The 22434-nt window shown below is 37.1% G+C and overlaps 1 protein-coding gene across 10 annotated transcripts in view; it reads left to right on the top strand.

Moving 5' to 3' along the window:
• Positions 1-22434, top strand: part of nAChRalpha6 (nicotinic acetylcholine receptor alpha6) — a 308906-nt gene that overhangs the window by 212585 nt on the left and 73887 nt on the right. For all 10 annotated transcript variants that reach the window (XM_089093391.1, XM_089093392.1, XM_089093388.1 and 7 more), the window contains one exon: positions 13461-13655. In XM_089093391.1, coding sequence (XP_088949517.1) covers positions 13461-13655 — 195 coding nt within the window. The remainder of the gene's footprint in view (positions 1-13460; positions 13656-22434) is intronic.

The raw sequence follows: 22434 nt of genomic DNA, 5'->3' as shown, positions 1-22434 counted from the left end.
GGATTATTGCCTAGCTCTGACAATGGATATTACCTCTAAATACAGAGAATTAAGGTGGTAGTATTCCAATATAATAAGTCAAGTATAATAGAATTGATGCTCCTACTGGAAGCTCGTAAAACCCTTCCCACTCCCCGCGCTAGGAGTATTGCCTAGCTGTGACAATGGATATTACCTCTAAATACATAGAATTAAGGTGATAGTATTCCTATACAATAAGTCAAGTATACTAGAATTTATGCTCCTAGTGGAAGCTCGTAAAACCCTTCCCCCTGTAAAATCTGAGCTAATAAGGGTTTTTGACTGTAAACTCTAGTTTGTTGAAAGAAAATTATGGAAAATACAATTCTCTTGTTCAAATGTGAAACTTAAGTCCTTTTTTGGATTGAAAAATAAAACTATATCCGTAAAATCTGAACTAATAATTCAATATTTTTTTCATAAAAACAAACAATTTTTTTTTTTTAACTTCGAAATTTTTCAACTTTATTTATTTTTTTCTTTTTGTATCTATCTTAAAATGTCAAAGTATGCTTACGGTTCTAACAATTGCGCTCTATGATTGGTCAGAGACACGATGTGGCATCCCCACTGGTATTCTATGACCGCTTATCGTCACTACCTAGTCTACTGCATGTATTAAATCAGTATTTTTTACACAGTGGAACGATAAACACATAAGTCATATCTTTTAAAAAAGAAAGTGAAGATGGAACATTTTAATAGAGTGTGTTTTCATAACAAGGTTATTGTAACATTGAATGCCGACCCAATTATCAGCTTTCGGGTATTAGCATTCAACGGAAGGCTAATAAAAGAAAGGCCTACTCTGCTACTAATATCGTAAACCATATCTTGTTTACGTGCCGAAACTGCTACCTTTGTAAAAATAATGTGTTAATAGACAGTGAAATTGCAAGAAAAATAAAAATGGCATTGTCAAAAAATATCACTACGGAATATAAAGATGAAACGATGAAGAACAAAGCACCAACAAAAATTACTGGCATTGATCAAACAGTCAATGAATCAAATAATAGCAAAGACGAAAAGCATATTGAGCCTGTTCATGAGACACCAGTAAAAATTGTGTATGATTCAAAATGGAATAATGATTATTCTACTGATTACGAACTAAGAGACGACAATAACTACAATATCAAGAGAGAACATGGTGAACTATTTTATGGAACAGATTCAAAATGTCCAAAGTTAATCATTGATATTAATAATGTATCATAATATATTTTTGTATTAACATTCAACATAGCATTATTTCATTAAAAATATTACATTGTTACGTGTTCATTATTTTTTAGAGTAAGCTAGCGTATCAAGCGTTTAGAATGTATATTAAAACATCGGAGATGTAGGAAAAGGAATTTGCGTACATCTATTGTCAGACACCCTATTTCCGTAAAATCTGAGCTATTAAGGGTTTTTGACCGTAAACTCTAGTTTTTTTCTGTAAGAAAATTATGGAAAGACAATTCTCTGGTTCAAATGCGGAACTTAAGTCTAGTTTTTGATTGAAAAATTAAACTATTTCCGTAAAATCTGAGCTAATAAGGCTTTTTCAATCGTAGAGTCTAGTTTCTTGTAAGAACAATATGTAAAATACATTTTTGTACGTATCTTAAAATGACAGAATATAATTCTTGAATTCCCCTCTTGGATACGCAATACAGAAATTAAAAAAAAAATTGTAATACTTCCCCCCAAACTCCAATTTTCCAAAATTCTACTATAGAAGCTTTTAAAATATTTCTAAAGCACTAATAGATAGAGTGCTAAAACATCAGAATCGACTTCAGAGGACACGTTATATCACGGGAAGAGGTTTTGAAAATCCCCCCTGCCCCCCCAAAACTCAGAATTTTCCAAAATTCTGCTTTAGAAGCTTTTAAAATATATCTAAAGCACTAGTAGATAGAGTGCTAAAAACATCAGAATCGACTATCACGGGAAGAGGTTTTGAAAATCCCCCTTCCCCCCCAAACTCAAAATTTTCCAAAATTCTACTTTAGAAGATTTTAAAACATTTCTAAAGCACTAATAGATAGAGTGCTAAAAACATCAGAATCGACTTCAGAGGACATGTTATATCACGGGAAGAGGTTTTGAAAATCCCCCTTCCCCCCCAACAAAAAAATTTACAAAAATATACTATAGAAGCTTTTAAGATATTTCTAAAGCACTAATAGATACAGTGCTAAAAACATCAGAATCGACTTCAGAGGACACGTTATATCACGGGAAGAGGTTTTGAAAATCCCCCTTCCCCCCTCCCCAAACTCAAAATTTTCCAAAATTTTACGTTAGAAGCTTGTGTGTGTCTCTTTGGGCTTTTTGTGTCTCTTCGGACTGTGTGTATGTCTCTACAAATGTAGAAAAAACCGTGTGGGTGACTTGAAATAAAAAAAAATTACCAATAAATTACTGAAAAGTGTTATTCTTTGTTTCAAATGTAGAAAAAAACCGTGTGAGTGAGTAGAAATAAAAAAAAAATTTAACAAGAAATGACTGAAAAGTGTTTTGGAGGAGATGGCTTGATTGACACAAGGATGTATTAGCGAAGTTATAGTGGAGGGTGACAATGTCTTCAAAGTCAAGGCTATAAGAAAAAAAAGTTCCGAATATTTTTGTCGGTTTGTAGTTTACCCACTAATATCAATATCAGTAATGATTCTATTTGAACTTTCACCAAGTTGATCAAATTGGTCTCTAAACGGTTCACGATAAAAAAATAGTTTGGGACAAGAAAAAAAAACTAAAATAATGTCATTAAATCATTTTAAACAATCAGAGAAGTTTTTTTTTTGTGTTTGTAAGTTTTTTTTTTTTTTTTTGTAAGTTGTGTGTGTGTGTGTGTGTGTAAGTTTTTTTTTTGTGTGTGTAAGTTTTTGTTTTTTTTGTGTGTGTGTAAATTTTTTTTTGTGTGTGTGGGTGTGTGAGTTTTTATGTGTGTGTAAGTTTTTTTTTATGTGTGTCTGTAAGTTTTTGTGTGTGTGTGTGTGTGTGTAAGTTTTTGTGTGTGTGTGTAAGTTTTTGCGTGCATGTAAATTTTTTTTTGTTTCTGTTATTTTTTGTGTGTGTGTAAGTTTTTGTTTTTGTTTAAGTTTTTGTGTGTGTGTGTGTGTGTGTAAGTTTGTGTGGGGAAAAGGAAAAAAAAAATAAAATAATGTCATGAAATCATTTTCAACACTCAGAGAAGTTTTTTTTGTGTTAGTTTTTATTTTTGTATGTGTTAGTTGTGTGTGTTGGTTGGTAAGTTTTTTTTTTTTTTGTTAAGTTTTTTTGTTTGTGTGTTTGTTTTTAAGTTTTTTTTGTGTGTTTGTGTGTGTGTGTGAGTTTTTTGTGTGTGTAAGTTTTTTTTTTTGTGTCTGTAAGTTTTTTTTTTGTGTGTGTGTAAGTTTTTGTGTGTGTGTGTAATTTTTTATGTGCGTGTAAGTTTTTTTGTGCGTGTAAGTTTTTTTGTGTGTGTGTGTGTAATTTTTTGTGGGTGTGTAAGTTTTTGTGTTTGTGTAAGTTTTTGTTTGTGTGTGTGTGTGTGTTTGTTTATATGTGTGTGTATGTGTGTTTTTATGTGTGTGTGTGTGTGTATGTGTCTGTGTGTATGTATGTGTGTGTGTTTGTGTCTCTGACTCTGAGTGTGTGTGTGTGTGTGTGTGTGTGTGTGTGTGTGTGTGTGTATGTGTGTGTGTGTGTATGTGTGTCTGTATGTGTGTGTGTGTGTGTGTGTGTGTGTGTGTGTGTGTGTGTGTGTGTGTGTGTGTGTGTGTGTGTGTGTGTGTGTGTGTGTGTGTGTGTGTGTGTGTGTGTGTGTGTGTGTGTGTGTGTGTGTGTGTGTGTGTGTGTGTGTGTGTGTGTGTGTGTGTGTGTGTGTGTGTGTGTGTGTGTGTGTGTGTGTGTGTGTGTGTGTGTGTGTGTGTGTGTGTGTGTGTGTGTGTGTGTGTGTGTGTGTGTGTGTGTGTGTGTGTGTGTGTGTGTGTGTGTGTGTGTGTGTGTGTGTGTGTGTGTGTGTGTGTGTGTGTGTGTGTGTGTGTGTGTGTGTGTGTGTGTGTGTGTGTGTGTGTGTGTGTGTGTGTGTGTGTGTGTGTGTGTGTGTGTGTGTGTGTGTGTGTGTGTGTGTGTGTGTGTGTGTGTGTGTGTGTGTGTGTGTGTGTGTGTGTGTGTGTGTGTGTGTGTGTGTGTGTGTGTGTGTGTGTGTGTGTGTGTGTGTGTGTGTGTGTGTGTGTGTGTGTGTGTGTGTGTGTGTGTGTGTGTGTGTGTGTGTGTGTGTGTGTGTGTGTGTGTGTGTGTGTGTGTGTGTGTGTGTGTGTGTGTGTGTGTGTGTGTGTGTGTGTGTGTGTGTGTGTGTGTGTGTGTGTGTGTGTGTGTGTGTGTGTGTGTGTGTGTGTGTGTGTGTGTGTGTGTGTGTGTGTGTGTGTGTGTGTGTGTGTGTGTGTGTGTGTGTGTGTGTGTGTGTGTGTGTGTGTGTGTGTGTGTGTGTGTGTGTGTGTGTGTGTGTGTGTGTGTGTGTGTGTGTGTGTGTGTGTGTGTGTGTGTGTGTGTGTGTGTGTGTGTGTGTGTGTGTGTGTGTGTGTGTGTGTGTGTGTGTGTGTGTGTGTGTGTGTGTGTGTGTGTGTGTGTGTGTGTGTGTGTGTGTGTGTGTGTGTGTGTGTGTGTGTGTGTGTGTGTGTGTGTGTGTGTGTGTGTGTGTGTGTGTGTGTGTGTGTGTGTGTGTGTGTGTGTGTGTGTGTGTGTGTGTGTGTGTGTGTGTGTGTGTGTGTGTGTGTGTGTGTGTGTGTGTGTGTGTGTGTGTGTGTGTGTGTGTGTGTGTGTGTGTGTGTGTGTGTGTGTGTGTGTGTGTGTGTGTGTGTGTGTGTGTGTGTGTGTGTGTGTGTGTGTGTGTGTGTGTGTGTGTGTGTGTGTGTGTGTGTGTGTGTGTGTGTGTGTGTGTGTGTGTGTGTGTGTGTGTGTGTGTGTGTGTGTGTGTGTGTGTGTGTGTGTGTGTGTGTGTGTGTGTGTGTGTGTGTGTGTGTGTGTGTGTGTGTGTGTGTGTGTGTGTGTGTGTGTGTGTGTGTGTGTGTGTGTGTGTGTGTGTGTGTGTGTGTGTGTGTGTGTGTGTGTGTGTGTGTGTGTGTGTGTGTGTGTGTGTGTGTGTGTGTGTGTGTGTGTGTGTGTGTGTGTGTGTGTGTGTGTGTGTGTGTGTGTGTGTGTGTGTGTGTGTGTGTGTGTGTGTGTGTGTGTGTGTGTGTGTGTGTGTGTGTGTGTGTGTGTGTGTGTGTGTGTGTGTGTGTGTGTGTGTGTGTGTGTGTGTGTGTGTGTGTGTGTGTGTGTGTGTGTGTGTGTGTGTGTGTGTGTGTGTGTGTGTGTGTGTGTGTGTGTGTGTGTGTGTGTGTGTGTGTGTGTGTGTGTGTGTGTGTGTGTGTGTGTGTGTGTGTGTGTGTGTGTGTGTGTGTGTGTGTGTGTGTGTGTGTGTGTGTGTGTGTGTGTGTGTGTGTGTGTGTGTGTGTGTGTGTGTGTGTGTGTGTGTGTGTGTGTGTGTTGTGTGTGTGTGTGTGTGTGTGTGTGTGTGTGTGTTTTGTGTTTGTGTGTGTTTTTGTGTGTGTGTGTGTTTGTTGTGTGTGTGTGTGTGTGTGTTGTGTGTGTGTGTGTTTTGTGTGTTGTGTTTTTTGTGTGTCTGTGTGTGTTCTGTGTTTTTTTTGTGTGTGTGTGTGCTGTGTGTGTGTGTGTGTGTGTGTGTGTGTCGTGTGTGTGTGTGATGTGTGTTTGTGTGTGTGTGTGAGTTTTTATGTGTGTGTGCTGTGTTGTGTAGTGTTGTGTGATTTTTGACCATAAACTCTAGTTTCCTATACGAATATTACGGAAAATACAATTCTATCGTTCAAATGTGAAACTTAGTTCCCTTCTCTGGTTCAAATGCAGAAAAACCCGTCTGGGTGAGTTGAAATCAAAAATTTTTAACAAGAAATGACTGAAAAGTGTTTTGGGGGAGATGGTTTGATTGGCAGAAGGATGTATTGGTGAAGTTATAGTGGAGGGTGACAAAGTCTTCAAAGTCAAGGCTATAAGAAAAAAAAGTTCTGGATATATTTGTAAGTTTGTAGTTTACGCACTAATATCATATCAGTAACGATTCGAGGATGTTTCCCCATTTTTCGATAATCAGGCAATTTTCTCAAGCTCTTGGTCAGAAATAGAGGCTGTTTCCAAAGATTTAGAATAAGAAAAAAATTGTCACCTGTGGGACTCGAACCCACGACCCAATATAGGGTTGATGTTAGTGTTGTCAGTCAAAAGCTATGACCTTGAGAAAAGAGCTTGAGAAAATTGCCTGATTATCGACAAATGGGGGAAACATCCCCCAAAAGTCGACAGGAATGCTCCCCTCCAGCGCTTTCTCGGATATGTTGAATAAAATATGCAAAGTCGACATAGCTTTATTTCATTTTTTAAGGTTAATTTAGACGAGGTTACGTGCGCGCACGTAACCTCGTCTAAATTAACCTTACAAAATGAAATAAAGCTATGTCGACTTTGCATATTTTATTCAACATATCCGAGAAAGCGCTGGAGGGGAGCATTCCTGTCGACTTTTGGGGGATGTTCCCCCCATTTTTCGATAATCAGGCAATTTTCTCAAGCTCTTTTCTCAAGGTCATAGCTTTTGACTGACAGCACTAACATCAACCCTATATGGGGTCGTGGGTTTGAGTCCCACACCTGAAAATTTTTTTCTTATTCTAAATCTTTGGAAACAGCCTCTATTCTGACCAAGAGCTTGAGAAAATTGCCTGATTATCGATAAATGGGGAAACATCCCCGAATCGTTACTGATATGATATTAGTGCGTAAACTACAAACTTACAAAAATATCCAGAACTTTTTTTTCTTATAGCCTTGACTTTGAAGACTTTGTCGCCCTCCACTATAGCTTCACCAATACATCCTTCTGCCAATCAAACCATCTCCCCCAAAACACTTTTCAGTCATTTCTTGTTAAAATTTTTTTATTTCAACTCACCCACACGGGTTTTTCTGCATTTGAACCAGAGAATAGAACTATGTTTCACATTTGAACGATAGAATTGTATTTTCCATAATTTTCTTATAGGAAACTAGAGTTTATTGTCAAAAATCACACACACACACACACACACACACAGAAACTTACACACACAAAAAAACTTACACACACACACATACAAACTTACACACACACACACACAAAAAATTACACACACACACAATCTTACACATCCACAAAAACTTACACACACACACACACACAAAAATTTACACGCACGCAAAAACTTACACACACATAAAAACTTAAACACACACACAAAAACTTACACACACAAAAAAAAAAAATTACACACACAAAAAAAAAAAAAATTACACACACAAAAAAACTAACACACACACACACACAAAAAAAAATTTACACACACACACAAAAAAAAAACTTACACACACAAAAAAAACTTACACACACACACACACACACACAACTTACACATACACACATAAAAACTTACACAAAAAAAAAAAAACTTCTCTGAGTGTTGAAAATGATTTCATGACATTATTTTAGTTTTTTTTTTCTTTTCCCCCAACAAACTTACACACACAAAAGAACACAAAAACTTACACAAACAAAAAAACTTAAACACACACAAAAAATTAAACACACACAAAAAAATTTACATTCACGAAAAAACTTACACACACACACAAAAAATTACACACACACACACACAAAAAACTTACAGACACACACAAAAAAAAAAACTTACAAACACATAAAAAATCACACACACACACAAAAAAAAAAAATTTACACACACACAAAAAAAAAAACAACTTACACACACAAAAAAAAACTTACACACACAAAACTTACACATACACACAAAAAAACTTACACACAAAAAAAAAAAACAACTTCTCTGAGTGTTGAAAATGATTTCATGACATTATTTTAGTTTTTTTTTCTTGTCCCAAAATATTTTTTTATCATGAACCGTTATGAGACCAATTTGATCAACTTGGTGAAAGTTCAAATAGAATCATTACTGATATTGATATTAGTGGGTAAACTACAAACCGACAAAAATATTCGGAACTTTTTTTTCTTATAGCCTTGACTTTGAAGACATTGTCGCCCTCCACTATAACTTCGCTAATACATCCTTCTGTCAATCAAACCATCTCCTCCAAAACACTTTTCAGTCATTTCTTGTTAAAAATTTTTTTTTTATTTCAACTCACTCACACGGGTATTTTCTACATTTGAACCAAAGAATAACACTTTTCAGTCATTTCTTGTTAAATTTATTTATTTAAAGTCACCCACACGGTGTTTTCTACATTTGTAGACACAAACCCACCGTCCGAAGATAAACATAAACTCCAACGAGACACACACACGCTTTTAAAGTACAATGGGGGAAAATTTTTAGTTTGGGGGGGGAAGGGGGATTTTCAACACCTATTCCCGTGATATAACGTGTACTCTGAAGTTGATTATGATGTTTTAGCACTGTATCTATTAGTGCTTTAGAAATATCTTAAAAGCTTCTAAAGTAGAATTTAGGAAAATTTTGAGTTGGGGGGGAAGGGGGATTTTCAAAACCTCTTCCCGTGATATAACATGTCCTCTGAAGTCGATTCTGATGTTTTTAGCACTCTATCTACTAGTGCTTTAGAAATATTTTAAAAGCTTCGAAAGTAGAATTTTGGAAAATTTTGAGTTTGGGGGGAGGGGGGATTTTCAAAACCTCTTCCCGTGATAGTCGATTCTGATGTTTTTAGCACTCTATCTACTAGTGCTTTAGATATATTTTAAAAGCTTCTAAAGCAGAATTTTGGAAAATTTTGAGTTTTGGGGGGGGAGGGGGGATTTTCAAAACCTCTTCCCGTGATATAACGTGTCCTCTGAAGTCGATTCTGATGTTTTAGCACTCTATCTATTAGTGCTTTAGAAATAATTTAAAAGCTTCTATAGTAGAATTTTGGAAAATTTGAGTTTGGGGGGAAGTATTACAATTTTTTTTTTAATTTCTGTATTGTGTATCCAAGAGGTGAATTCAAGAATGATATTTTGTCATTTTAAGATACGTACAAAAATGTATTTAACATAATTTTCTTACAAGAAACTAGACTTTACGGTCGAAAAAGCCTTATTAGCTCAGATTTTATGGAAATAGTTTTATTTTTCGATCCAAAAATAGACTTAAGTTCCGCATTTGAACCAGAGAATTGTATTTCCATAATTTTCTTACAAAAAAAAACTAGAGTTTACGGTCAAAAACCCTTAATAGCTCAGAATTTAAGGAAATAGGGTGTCTGACAATAGATGTACGCAAATTCCTTTTCCTACATCTCCGTTGTTTTAATATACATTCTAAACGCTTGATACGCTAGCTTACTCTAAAAAATAATGAACACATAACAATGTAATATTTTTAATGAAATAATGCTATGTTGAATATTAATACAAAAATATATTATGATACATTATTAATATCAATGATTAACTTTGGACATTTTGAATCTGTTCCATAAAATAGTTCACCATGTTCTCTCTTGATATTGTAGTTATTGTCGTCTCTTAGTTCGTAATCAGTAGAATAATGATTATTCCATTTTGAATCATACACAATTTTTACTGGTGTCTCATGAACAGGCTCAATATGATTTTCGTCTTTGCTATTATTTGATTCATTGACTGTTTGATCAATGCCAGTAATTTTTGCTGGTGCTTTGTTCTTCATCGTTTCATCTTTATATTCCATAGTGATATTTTTTGACAATGCCATTTTTATTTTTCTTGCAATTTCACTGTATATTAACACATTATTTTTACACAGGTAGCAGTTTTGGCACGTAAACAAGATATGGTTTACGATATTAGTAGCAGAGTAGGCCTTTCTTTTATTAGCCTTCCGTTGAATGCTAATACCCGAAAGCTGATGATTGGGTCGGCATTCAATGCTACAATAACCTTGTTATGAGAACACACTATATTAAAATGTTCCATCTTCACTTTCTTTTTTAAAATATATGACTTATGTGTTTATCGTTCCACTGTGTAAAAAATACTGATTTAATACATGCAGTAGACTAGGTAGTGACGATAAGCGGTCATAGAATACCAGTGGGAAAGCCATATCGTGTCTCTGACCAATCATAGAGCGCAATTGTTTGAGCCGTAAGCATACTTTGACATTTTAAGATAGATACAAAAATAAAAAAATTAAATAAATTTGAAAAATTTCGAAGTAAAAAAAAAAAATAGTTTGTTTTTATTAAAAAAATATTGAATTATTAGTTCAGATTTTACGGATATAGTTTTAATTTTCAATCCAAAAAAGGACTTAATTTTCACATTTGAACCAGAGAATTGTATTTTCCATAATTTTCTTTCAACAAATGAGAGTTTACAGTCAAAAACCTTTATTAGATCAGATTTTACAGGGGGAATGGTTTTACGAACTTCCAGTAGGAGTATCAATTCTATTATACTTGACTTATTGTATCGGAATACTATCACCTTAATTCTATGTATTTAGAGGTAATATCAATGTCACAGCTAGGCAATAATCCTAGCGCGGGGAGGGGGAAGGGTTTTACGAGCTTCCAGTAGGAGCATCAATTCTAATATACTTGACTTATTTTATCGTAATACTAAAACATTAATTATCTGTATTTAGAGGTAATATCCATTGTCATAGCTAGGCAATAATCCTAGCGCGGGGAGGGGGAAGGGTTTTAAGAGCTTCCACTAGGAGCATCAAATCTAGCATACTTTACTTATTGTATCGGAATACTATCACCATAGTTCTCTGTATTTAGAGGTAATATCCAGTGTCACAGCTAGGCAATAATCCTCGCGCTGGGATGGGGAAGGGTTTTACGAGCGTCCCATAGGAGCCTCAATTCTATTATATTAGACTTATTGTATCGGAATACTATCACCTTAATTCTCTGTATTTAGAGGTAATATCCATTGTCAGAGCTAGGCAATAATCCTAGCGCTGGGAGGGGGAAGGGTTTTAAGAGCTTCCACTAGGAGCATAAATTCTAGTATACTTGACTTATTGTATCAGAATACTATCACCTTAATTCTCTGTATTTAGAGGTAATATCCATTGTCACAGCTAGGCAATAATCCTAGTGGTGGGAGTGGGAAGGGTTTTAAGAGCTTCCACTAGGAGCAATAATTCTATTATACTTGACTTATTGTATCGGAATACTAACACCTTAATTCTCTGAATTTAGAGGTAATATCCATTGTAATAGCTAGGCAATAATCCTAGAGCGGGGAGGGGGAATGGTTTTACGAGCTTCCACTAGGAGCATAAATTCTAGTATACTTGACTTATTGTATCGGAATACTATCACCTTAATTCTCTGTATTTAGAGGTAATATCCATTGTCATAGCTAGGCAATAATCCTAGCGCGGGGAGGGGGAAAGTTTTTACGAGCTTCCACTAGGAGCATAAATTCTGGTATACTTGACTTATTGTATCGGAATACTATCACCTTAATTCTATGTATTTAGAGGTAATATCCAGTGTCATAGCTAGGCAATAATCTTAGTGTGGGAGAGGGGAATGGGTTTTACGAGCTTCCAGTAGGAGCATAAATTCGATTATGCTTGACTTATTGTATCGGAATAATATCACCTTAATTCTCTGTATTTAGAGGTTATTTCCCTTGTCATAGCTAGGTATTAATCATAGATATGGGATGAGGAACGGTTTTAAAATCTTCCACTCGGAGAATGAATTCTAGTATACCGGACTTATAGGAATGGAATACTATCACCGTACTTATATGTATTTAGAGGTAATATACATTTTCACAGATAGACAATAATCATAGTGCGGGAGAGGGGGAAGGTTCTTACGAGCTTTAACTAGGCGCATAAGTTCGATTATACTTGACTTATTGTATCGGAATACTATCACCTTAATTCTCTGTATTTAGTGGTACAGCAAGGCAATAATCCTAGCGCGGGGAGGAGGATGGGTTTTACGAGCTTCCACTAGGAGCATAAATTCTATTACGCTTGAATTATTGCATTGGAATATTATCACCGTCTTCCCCTCCCCTGCCCTCGGACATGTGGGAAGGAAGGGTCTCTTAGCCTTCTCCTTGATGCAGATGTTTTCCCTCCAAAATTGACCCCTCCCCACCCTGCCCTCAGAAAAGGGGGAACGAAGGGAACGTTAGATCCTATTTTAAATTAACAATACTTATCAAACATCACTTGTGTATTATACAGATCACATATCTCATTAGCCCTTTTTAAATGTTAATCAAATAATTCTGATTATAGTGTGCAATTTTTTGTCTGCTTTTCAAAATGTTCGTATTTGTTTAGAAAGAAGTGTTTTTTATAGCAGATACCCCCCGTGCAACTGGACCCCCCATGTAACTGAACCCCTGTATAACCGAAACCCCGTACAACTGAACCTCCGTGCTACTCGACCCCCTTTAACTAATCCCCGTGTAACTGAATCCGCATGTAACTGAACCCTCGTGCAAGTCAACCCTCGTGCAACTCATCTCCCTCAAAACACTTTTCAGCCATTTCTTGTTAATTTTTTTTATTTCTAAACTCTTTAAAATTGACAACACTGTGCAAATCATCACTTGTGTATTATACAGTACACATTCATTCCATCTCCTCCAAAACACTTTTTGGTCATTTCTTGTTAAAATTATCCAATCCCTAATTACCCCTTTTTTTTCTCCACCTTCAAATGTTTCTGTAGTACCTACGCAATTAGATCGCCCAGTTAACACTAAGATGTAAATTGAGTAAGCCTCTCGCAATAACGAACCAAACCAGATTATACCCACTTAACCAGATCAAAAAATGGCGGTAACAATAACTTGATTAGTAACTGGATTCAGATATACTACGAATGGACTTTCAGTCGTTAATTCACTGGTTTATGCAAAGTGCTATGGGCTTCATTGAAAAAATGCCAGTTTTAAAAAAAAAAATAAAAAATAAACATGTATCCATGAGTTTGACCTCCAAAAAATGGGTGTCACAATAATAGGTAACTGGCCCTGGTAACCCAATGTACCGGTTAAACTACATGCATATTCATGTAGGTTTTTTTGTAGGTTTTCAATGCATTGGGGCTTTACTACTAATCTGCACGATCCTGTGAGGAAAATGTTGTTACAATACAGGATGTCAGTAAATGTTAAAAATAATTGCTGAGCCACCAGCCAAGATTAAGAAAAAAACGAAGTTGGTCAAAGCTGCTTCTCAATAGATCTAGCAATGGAAAACAAGATGACACTTGATACAAAAAACTAAGCATCTAAAAGCGGGAATAGGCTCGTTATTGATATCCGCCAAATAAATCTTTATCCAGTCCCTTCTATAAGTGTACAATATCTGAAACCCTCGAAGATATGATAACCTTAAACTATTATTTTCTAGGTGTACCAGGAAAGAGAAATGTGATATATTACACTTGCTGCCCTGAGCCTTATGTAGATGTGACTTTCACTATAATCATTCGCAGAAGGACTCTTTATTACTTTTTCAACCTTATAGTACCGTGTGTTTTAATTGCTTCCATGGCTGTTTTAGGATTTACGCTTCCTCCCGACTCAGGAGAGAAGCTTTCCTTAGGTATGGTTTATTATTACCCTTTTCTTTTCGTTTTTTCTCTACAAAGAACACTAAAATACTAAGAAGACATGTGGGGCCAATGCTTGCTATTTTTATTAGCCAGCATTCAACCACGATTTGTGTTATTTCACTCCAAGTATTTTGGTTATAGAAACTCATGCTCAAGGAATACTCTAAATTGTAAATTTTTATTAGGACTCATTACTAAAATTTAAGTATCAAAAAAGACAAAGAGGATCTAATCATCCCCACTGGTTTAGCCCTCAAAATACATCGAATGTCTCTATAATCAAAAAGTCTTTGTTTAAAAAAAATAAGATCAACTCAAAATAAAATCTGTTTTGAGTCCTTTTGCACGACACTGAATTATGTTTAGTACCGTGATAGAGTAAGGCAATTTTACAAACAACTTCAGATCTATTTTGCTATTAAAGCTAAAACACTGGTTTTCTTTAATACAATACTCCTTAGAATTCGTTCAGAAACCCTCTCTCTCTTTGAGGGGATTTGTAAGAAATCATAATTTTATGGCACTCCATTCTTTAAGCTGTGTTGTCGTCGACCTACTTGGGTTTTGTCTGCTTCTCCCATCATTATTATTTACTGTATCTTGCATCACATGCAAACGATAAAAACAGGGTTACTCTAGAAAAATAAACTAGAAATCAAGATAAATTATTCTAGTTGTGTTGCTTAGCATCATTATAGCGTTGATAGATTCATTTTATTGCTTTGGTTATTTTCAGCACTCTTTAGCTCGGGAACACTTAAAGATAAAACTTGTAATATTTTTCTGACATGGAGATACTGGAACAGAGAAGAAAAGTTTCTCTGAAATTAGAAAAATCTTTAGAGACTGCAACAAATAAAACAATTTCTTTTTCCAGCCGACTAAATGTAAAAAGAGAAAAATGAAACTATTTTAGCCCCAAAAGTAAATTCTTTAGGGACAATTTGATTTCAAACTCACGTAGAACATATCTTTTCGAGGCCAAAAATCAAGATTCTGCATCTTTTTTGGATTTTCAAAAGCGTTTTTTTTTTCAAAAAGTCAATCTCGAAATCTGAAATTTATATTTTATTTTTAATATAAAAAATTTATATTGATCAAAATTTGAACTAGAGTTCTATTTCAGTGAAATTTCCTATATTTTTTTCTAGCCAATTAAATACTATAGAATTAACAAAATGAAACTGTTCTAGTCCGATGCTAAACTTCTTAGAAACCGTGTAATGTCGCAGTTGTGCAGAACAAAGAAATACCTCAGCTACAGATAAAACAAAATTCTTTATTTCCTCTAGATGTCAAGGATATAGTACAGGAAAAGTCAATATTGAAAACCAAGATTCTACTTTTGTGCATAATTAAAGATTTTATTATGATTGAATTTTTGTAATTCCACTTGCCTGTGAAGATTACGCATAGATGGAGGCAAAAAAAATCTGGCTTCAATCAGAATGATGGGTATGGGGAAGTGATAGTTGCCGAATATTGCAATTTGCAAATCTAGGCTACCATCATGGATCATGAAATACAAACCGAAATTGAATGAAAGTAAAAGCTAGTGTCCTAGTTCTGAATTCTAGGTGTCAGAACGTAATCAGGAAATTATCTTGGTCTTCCCTCGAACACGCTAGTTTCACCATTTGTGCTCTTTTCTAACCTGAACCAGATCAAACCTCCGTGAAGAGAGGGCTCCAAAAACTCTTTTCATTTTAAGTTCTACCTAAAGGGATTGTCAGACCTCAACCAAAATCTGTAGATAGCAATGGTATGTGTCCTAATTGTACTGTTTGGGGTTTATTATGTGGTCTGACCGTTCTAGGTTCGAGAGGCGTATAGAGGGTACCCATTATTTCTTTCATTACAACATCCTCCAGAAGTGTCGTTGCATATCGGTCAGACTTAGTCGGAGGTAACACTTGAAGTGTAGGGAAGAAAAGGGCGAGTGTAGGGAAAAGCCTAATTTCTAGTCATCAGAGTGTCTACCAAAATATGTTGTTGGCACTCAACCAAATTTAATGACAAATTTTGATGTATTAGTTAATATAGTAACCAAGGCCATACCCAGAGGAGGGGTTAGGGGGGTTTGAATCCCCCCCCCAAAATGTTTGTCTTACTCGTAAAAACGTAACAAAAATGGATATAAACAAATTTTCTTTGCGTTTTGAGGTTTTTCTTTTGTATAAACACCCCCCCCCCGATATTTTTTTAGTAAATCCCCCTCTGGAAGAAATCCTGGGTACCGTGTTGATAATAACTGATCATTTGCGATTGACGGACGACATTGACCCCCGCATTGAAGAAGGAGGGGCTCCTAAATTATTTCATGAGGTATTAAAGAATAGGAGCACATTGGACCCCAGCCAAACTTTGTCGAAGCAAGAGCTTTGCTCATGGCTGTCCCAGGGGTCGGCCGCAACGAGGTGCGCGAAAAAAGTGACTTTAGTTACTTGAGGACACCAAAAAAGTGACAAAAGGTGACTACTGAAAAGCCGTCAGAGCATAGGTAGATGGATTACGAGGAGGCCAATTACTACCGTAAGATCATCACTGGCCTATGAGAGCCCGAGAAGTTACGGACAGAAAGGCTGAAATCGCTAAATTTTTTTTCAACTGATTTTATTTACTTATACAAAACGATAACTTCGATAAATGTACGACTTTGATTATAGTATTAGGAACGAAAACTGAACTTCGGTAAAGAAAAAACTTCAGTTATTGAAGAACAAGCATCCGCCATGACTAGGAATAAGCAATCACTGGATATTATGTCATCACTTCTTTGACTTTTTCAAAAGGCGATCAATTAGTTCGGATTTCCTCTTCCGAACAAGTACTTCAACCGATTCAGCATCATCTGCCCCCTCCCTTTCTTTGGAGCGAGCTTTTAATGCTGCTTCCAGCATACTATGAGCAAGACCAATGTCCAGGAAGTCCCTCTCTTCCAAAGCTTTCTTCAACCGTTCCCCTGCCGCTCTCAGAAGGGTATCGTCTATTTCCTTCTTCTGCTTAACCATCTTTTTTTTGTACAATGTCTGACTCTAGGTCCGTTATTTTCTGCTTTTTCCGCGCCATCTCCTGGATTTCTTATTCAGCATCTTTCTTCTCAACTTCAAGCTTCTCTCTCTCTCTGATTCTTCCTGTCTTCGCTCAATAAGGTATAGTTCATAGCTGGCTCTAGCTGATCTAGGCAGACAAAGCAGCTTCTTTGTGATCAGCAAACGCTCTCGTCTGTTCTCATAGTCGCGGAGCGCATCCGTAACAAAAGCCTTAGGATTCAATGTCTGCTCTTCTGTACAAGCTTGAAGGCTAGTCATCAGCAGAGCTGACCGAGAAAATCCTCTCTCTACGTTTGCAATTCCATGACAGAGCAACAGAGCTGCCGGGACAATCCGACCTAAGGCCTGATATTTGGTTTCACCAGATGGTGTCTTCAGTTCCAGGATCTTTTGCCAATAGCTATCGATTCGAGTACTCTCCGTCGGTGGCGGCACGGGATCTGACTGTAATAACAACCCTTCTCCCTGGACTTGCTCGATGTCCGTCTCAAATAGAAGTTCTCTCGCGATGTAGAGGCTATCACTGCAACTCGCTCTTTGGAAATCTGGACTGGGAGGCCCTAGGCAGGCAAGGCTTCGGCAAAACTCGTTGTTCACAGGGCATTTTGTCAGCAGGTACTGTACAGCAGCTTTGATATGCTTCCTGATTCTCAGAAAAAAAATTCCTGTCTTTCAGAATAACTTTCAAAGAATCCAGGTTAGCCAGGACCCTTTCATTACACAAGGATCGCTGTAGGTAAACATCTGCAGTACTATCTAAGCCTTCAAAACCACCGAGGATCCGGAGATTGACATCATCAGCCGGCACAATCTGCCCCAAAAGAACTTTGCATAACTGTCTCAGCTCAAAGTGTACCACATGAATTAACGGCTCCTGTCATGGAAATACACCATTAAAAGCGGTGAAAGTTGCTGCAGAGCTTACAATTAAATTCAGGTACTTCAGGTACTTCAGATTATTTTTCTTTGGCACGAATTCTAGGAAATATTCTATCAATGCAGGTCACTGTTCGATCAAGTGGCTTACTGCTTCCCCTATGGTGAGCCATCTCGTGGGGACGTGCTTCACAAACTTATGCTGAGGAGCTATAACGTTCCGTTGGCACTGGCTGAAATCCTCAGAACAAGTTAGCCATCCTCTGAAAAAGCGGTAAACAGCCATGATCATATCAGAGCACTCCTCCCCGAGTCCATGTAGCCCTTTCAGGAATGCATTAAGCACTGCATGAATGTTGCAGGTTCTGATATTCAATAGGTCTTTTGAACTGACCACACTTTTTTATTGACAGATGGGCCATCACTTGCAATCATCAGCAATCTGGCAAGTGAAAGTCCGTCGTCTTCAATACTCTGCAGGATTTTCTTACTTGGATCTTCACTGGTTGCAAGTCCCATATAATATGTCAGAAGATGCCGAGTAACCACTGTTTCCGCTCTTTTGACCAGTAGTGAACTCTTATTTGGAGCTCTTTACCCCACCATGGTTCGTTGTTTCATCAAATTCTAGCACAAAATCAGATTTCTGAGTATCTTTGACTAGAATTTCTCGAAAGTACGGATAAATAGCCTCCATCAACTAGTATGTCATTTTTTTAGCATTTAACGAGAAGCCTTCTGGTACAGCATCAGGGACACCTGATGTGTTCCGAACACAAAGTGTTCGGAACACCTCGGCAATATGATCACACGAAGCTACAGCAAAAGAACTAGCAATAGTCCTTAAAACTCAAACTATCTCCACCCTTGACGCTGCATCTCTCTTGCAGAGCATTTCTAGATTCTTTTGTGGCACGCTATCGCCACTCTGTGAGTTTGGGTGGTTTCCGGTTGGAGCTGATGCAGGGAGTCTCAACTGACGCTGGTTTAACATGACAGAAGCATTCTTTTCGTGATCTTGTGCGGCTGCATGTTGAAGAAAGCCTAAAACCCTTTCTGGCAACTGAGTGTCTTTTTACAAACTTTATAATAGAACGAGCGGTCATTGTCACTCCCTTTTGTGCACCACTCTTTCGCTTTATGCCCAGCGCTGTCTTCCTTACTGAGCCAGCTCTTCAGAAATTTTGTCTTGCCCATTATTTACAACGACCTGAAATAGGAATGAGTTTTAGGACGGAATTTGAAAACACATAAAAGCTAATACAAGTACAAACTGACAAAATCAATGAAAACACGAATTTAATCTTACATTTTGACGTCCTCAGACCTGCGGGCATGCATGCCTTTTGCAGGAAATGGTCTAAAATCAAAGAAACTGGCTAACACTGAAAACATCAAGAAGGAATCTCGGCCTAACTGTCTGTTTGCTAAGCAGCCAGGCAAGAATGGATGCTAAGGGAACCAACGGCCTGAAAAAAAAACCATAGGCAGTTACGGTACGGTAGAACTAAATCAATCAATCATCTTATTTGCAAGAGCCTAGATTTTAACACACAGAAACACACACTAACCACGTTTATCACAGCCATAGACATTGTGCGTCTTGAAATACAGTCCAAACTATTAAAAAAAAGACTTACCTTTGTCATGAATTATGCCAAAGTGGCCAGTCAACTATAACCACAGTATATAAATTATAGGCAGTATTATCTTTCCCTATCTCACCCATTATAAAAACCCGGATCGTGGTGCGAGTGCTCCAGAGGACGTAGCAACATAAGCGACATTAGATCTTTTCACGGGTAGACAAGTCAGATTTCTCTTGAACGCGAAACTTGGCTTCAACGTTGCAACACTAAATTTTGCATAAACTAATTTTAAATTAATGTATTCCAATGCATATATTAAAATCGGTAATTAGTAGTGCAATGTTATCATTAGATGTTTTTAGGAATTAAAAGTAGGTTTCGAAGTCTCAAGTTGGTTTCAAAGGCATTTTGAGAAAGTTTCTGCCAAAATACGTGTTCCAGGGTAATTGGACCGCTGATGGCAGATCAAATGAGAGGAGCTGTTTGTACGCGCTAATGCAAGAATAAGTGGGAGGAGCTGTTTGTTCGCACCGAGAATGAAGAGCCAGAAATTATCTGCAGTAAACTTACTGCTAGATCTTTATACTGTGACTATAACATACTGTTTCACCAAAACAAATAGGTCCGAAAAGTTGAAAAAGTGACTTTAGTGACAAAATGACAGAAATAGTGACAAAAAGTGACAGGTCCCCAAAAAAGTGACGAAAGTGACAAAAAGTGACTGTGGCCGATCCCTGCTGTCCCCCTTTGGGTTCTCTGCCTGATATGGCCTCAGCGTGGGAAGGGGATAGTCATATAAAAATTTTCAGCCTAATTAGAATAAATGGGTGGGTAGAATTAAGGCAAACAAGGCCGTCAACTAAAGTTATGGCTTAAGAAATTCGTTCTCGTTCTGAGACTTGTAAGAGAAGTACTCACTCGCAAACACCTTCACTAAAATAGCTTACCGTATTTCAAACAAAATTGGTAGGGATCAGTGACTGGTATACTACTTTCTTCTGCAGAGGGGTCAAAGACCCGTTTATCAGCAATTGGCAAATTACCCTTAAGGTCTTGTTTCATTCTTGGCTAAATTATGTCTTAACATCAGTAAATTGACCGCTTAACTGAAAGCCCACTGGCGTAGGAAGTCGTCTAAGAACTGAAGGGTAATTTTTATAGGCACAGAGAGTTCGTGAATAGACTTTGTGGATTCGATGACAAACGTGAAACCGAACATATAAGTTTCCCCAAGAGACATACTCGTATATATATTTTTTTCATTGTCATCGATCAGTCACGGTTTCTGCAACCCACAGCCACTGGAAATATATCTGATTTTTATGCACTTATCTAATTTGCAGAAGCACATCTCCTTTCCAAGCTGTAGGGGGTTACGACCATGATTGGAACTAGAATGTCTCAGCTCCTCTATCTCCAACAATATCAAACGTAACAGCATGAATTATTTACAGCAGTAAAGTCAAAGGATTTACCTACGTAAGAGATTATTTGCTGATATTCACTGAAATTAATGCCTTGATGGATTTCAATATTATAAGATGTACTTTCATAGATAGGATTAAACAACCTATTCAGCTGTTTCAGTAAAATTCTTCTCAACTTCCGTCTCAATTAGTAGAGCAGAAATAAAAGTACTCGGAAATCTAAGATATAAACTTGTGGGATGAATGCTTAACGGTCAATATCTAACCATTCATGTTCAGCGCTATTGACATTTGGAATAGATCATTGTAACTTGTAGTGACTAGTAGACGCACTAGGTCTTCAGTCAACTTTGCATGGGTATCAATCGTGCTATTTCTTGTTACCCTAGCCGGAGAAGCCTCAACTCCCTTATTATATTTGGTGAGCAAGCCTTTTTACTTCGCAATTAAAGACTCGAATTATGAACAGTCTAGATTTCGACTTGATCTTCCATTTTAGCCTTTCGGTGGCCATCATCTTCCTGATTTGACGTTGAATCATGTCTCGAATGATCCAAAATCATGATTTGAGGCACAATATCCTCTACGAACGTCCTAAATTTTTTCAAGAAAATTTTACGGATGATACTTAGCATATATTTATTCCTTTCTGTAAGATCCTATGTCTCACAGTTGAGAAGAACATTATGCACTTTAAAAACCTGTTTTCTGCAGCCTCTTTCTGAATTATGCTAGGCTGCCAATAGCCCAATACGCATAGTTTATTGGGTCTTTTCTACTTGGCGAATAACAGTCAAACAGGTTTTCCGTCTTTGGGTGATCAATTTTAATTATCTTAATCAGTTTTTGGGATTTATATTCAGTCCTACTACAGCATACTTAATGTTCCATTTTTGTAATTATCTGAACCAATCTCATCTGTTATTTTCCAGATTATCCCTAGTAAACCCGGAGCATTAACGTAGTGTATACAAATTACAGTTTAAACAAGTTGTAGTAGCTAAAGCACCTTCCCAGGACCTTGTTGTGGCTTTAGACTCATTGCCTGAAAGATTCATTTACCTAGCTCAACAGCATCTGATCTGCTTTAAAAGTCACTAAGCTGTAATTTTGCCAAGTTTTCATTTTTTGCCATCTTATTTTTTATTTTTTTTTACTAACTTGTTGCAGAATTTTATCTTTGTGCCTGAAGGTGTAGATCTTTGTTTCCTGATTCCCAAAGAATGATGATCAGCCACAAACTCTACAATTTGGCTGATCTCCATGTTTTAAGAACTACTATTACTGACAACTCGTTGCACCACCAAGCCGTCTGAAACCAACAGCCACATGTGCTCCACCTGCACCCTACTTTGATCAAAACTTCAAGCTTTACTTACTACCTTCCTTAAACTTCGATTTCATATAAATCTTTGATTATGAATTCTTCTTCCCCCAACCAGTGAAGATGATTTAGTGTCCTCAGAAATTCATTTAGTTAGTCTCACTGAACATTAACCTTCAAGGTGTTAAAATGTATAAATCCAAATCCACAGACCATAAAACAATGTTGAATTATGTTAGAGGATCCAAGGTACTCTTGAGTTTTATTGTGACTCATTTTCTCAAAATTGAGTTTATTTTAAGAAGCTCCCCGAAGTCAATATTTCTCTTGCTGTATAATCTTATTTGAAAAAAATTTAAATCAGACTCTTTCTTACTTTTTTTTTTCGTTTCGCAGTGTGTTCTTTAAGATTCATTTCTAACATATTTCTTGATTCGTTCAAACATATTCTTCAAGCCATTAAACCTTGTCTCAGAATAAAAGAACTTTTTAGCTTCAAG

The sequence above is a fragment of the Artemia sp. Qi Xiang Cuo genome, chromosome 8, assembly GCF_049724085.1.
Source record: "Artemia sp. Qi Xiang Cuo chromosome 8, ASM4972408v1, whole genome shotgun sequence".
NCBI classification, from domain to species: Eukaryota; Metazoa; Arthropoda; class Branchiopoda; order Anostraca; family Artemiidae; genus Artemia; species Artemia sp. Qi Xiang Cuo.
Note: the sequence above shows the minus strand (reverse complement) of the source record. Positions and strands in the feature narration are given on the sequence as shown.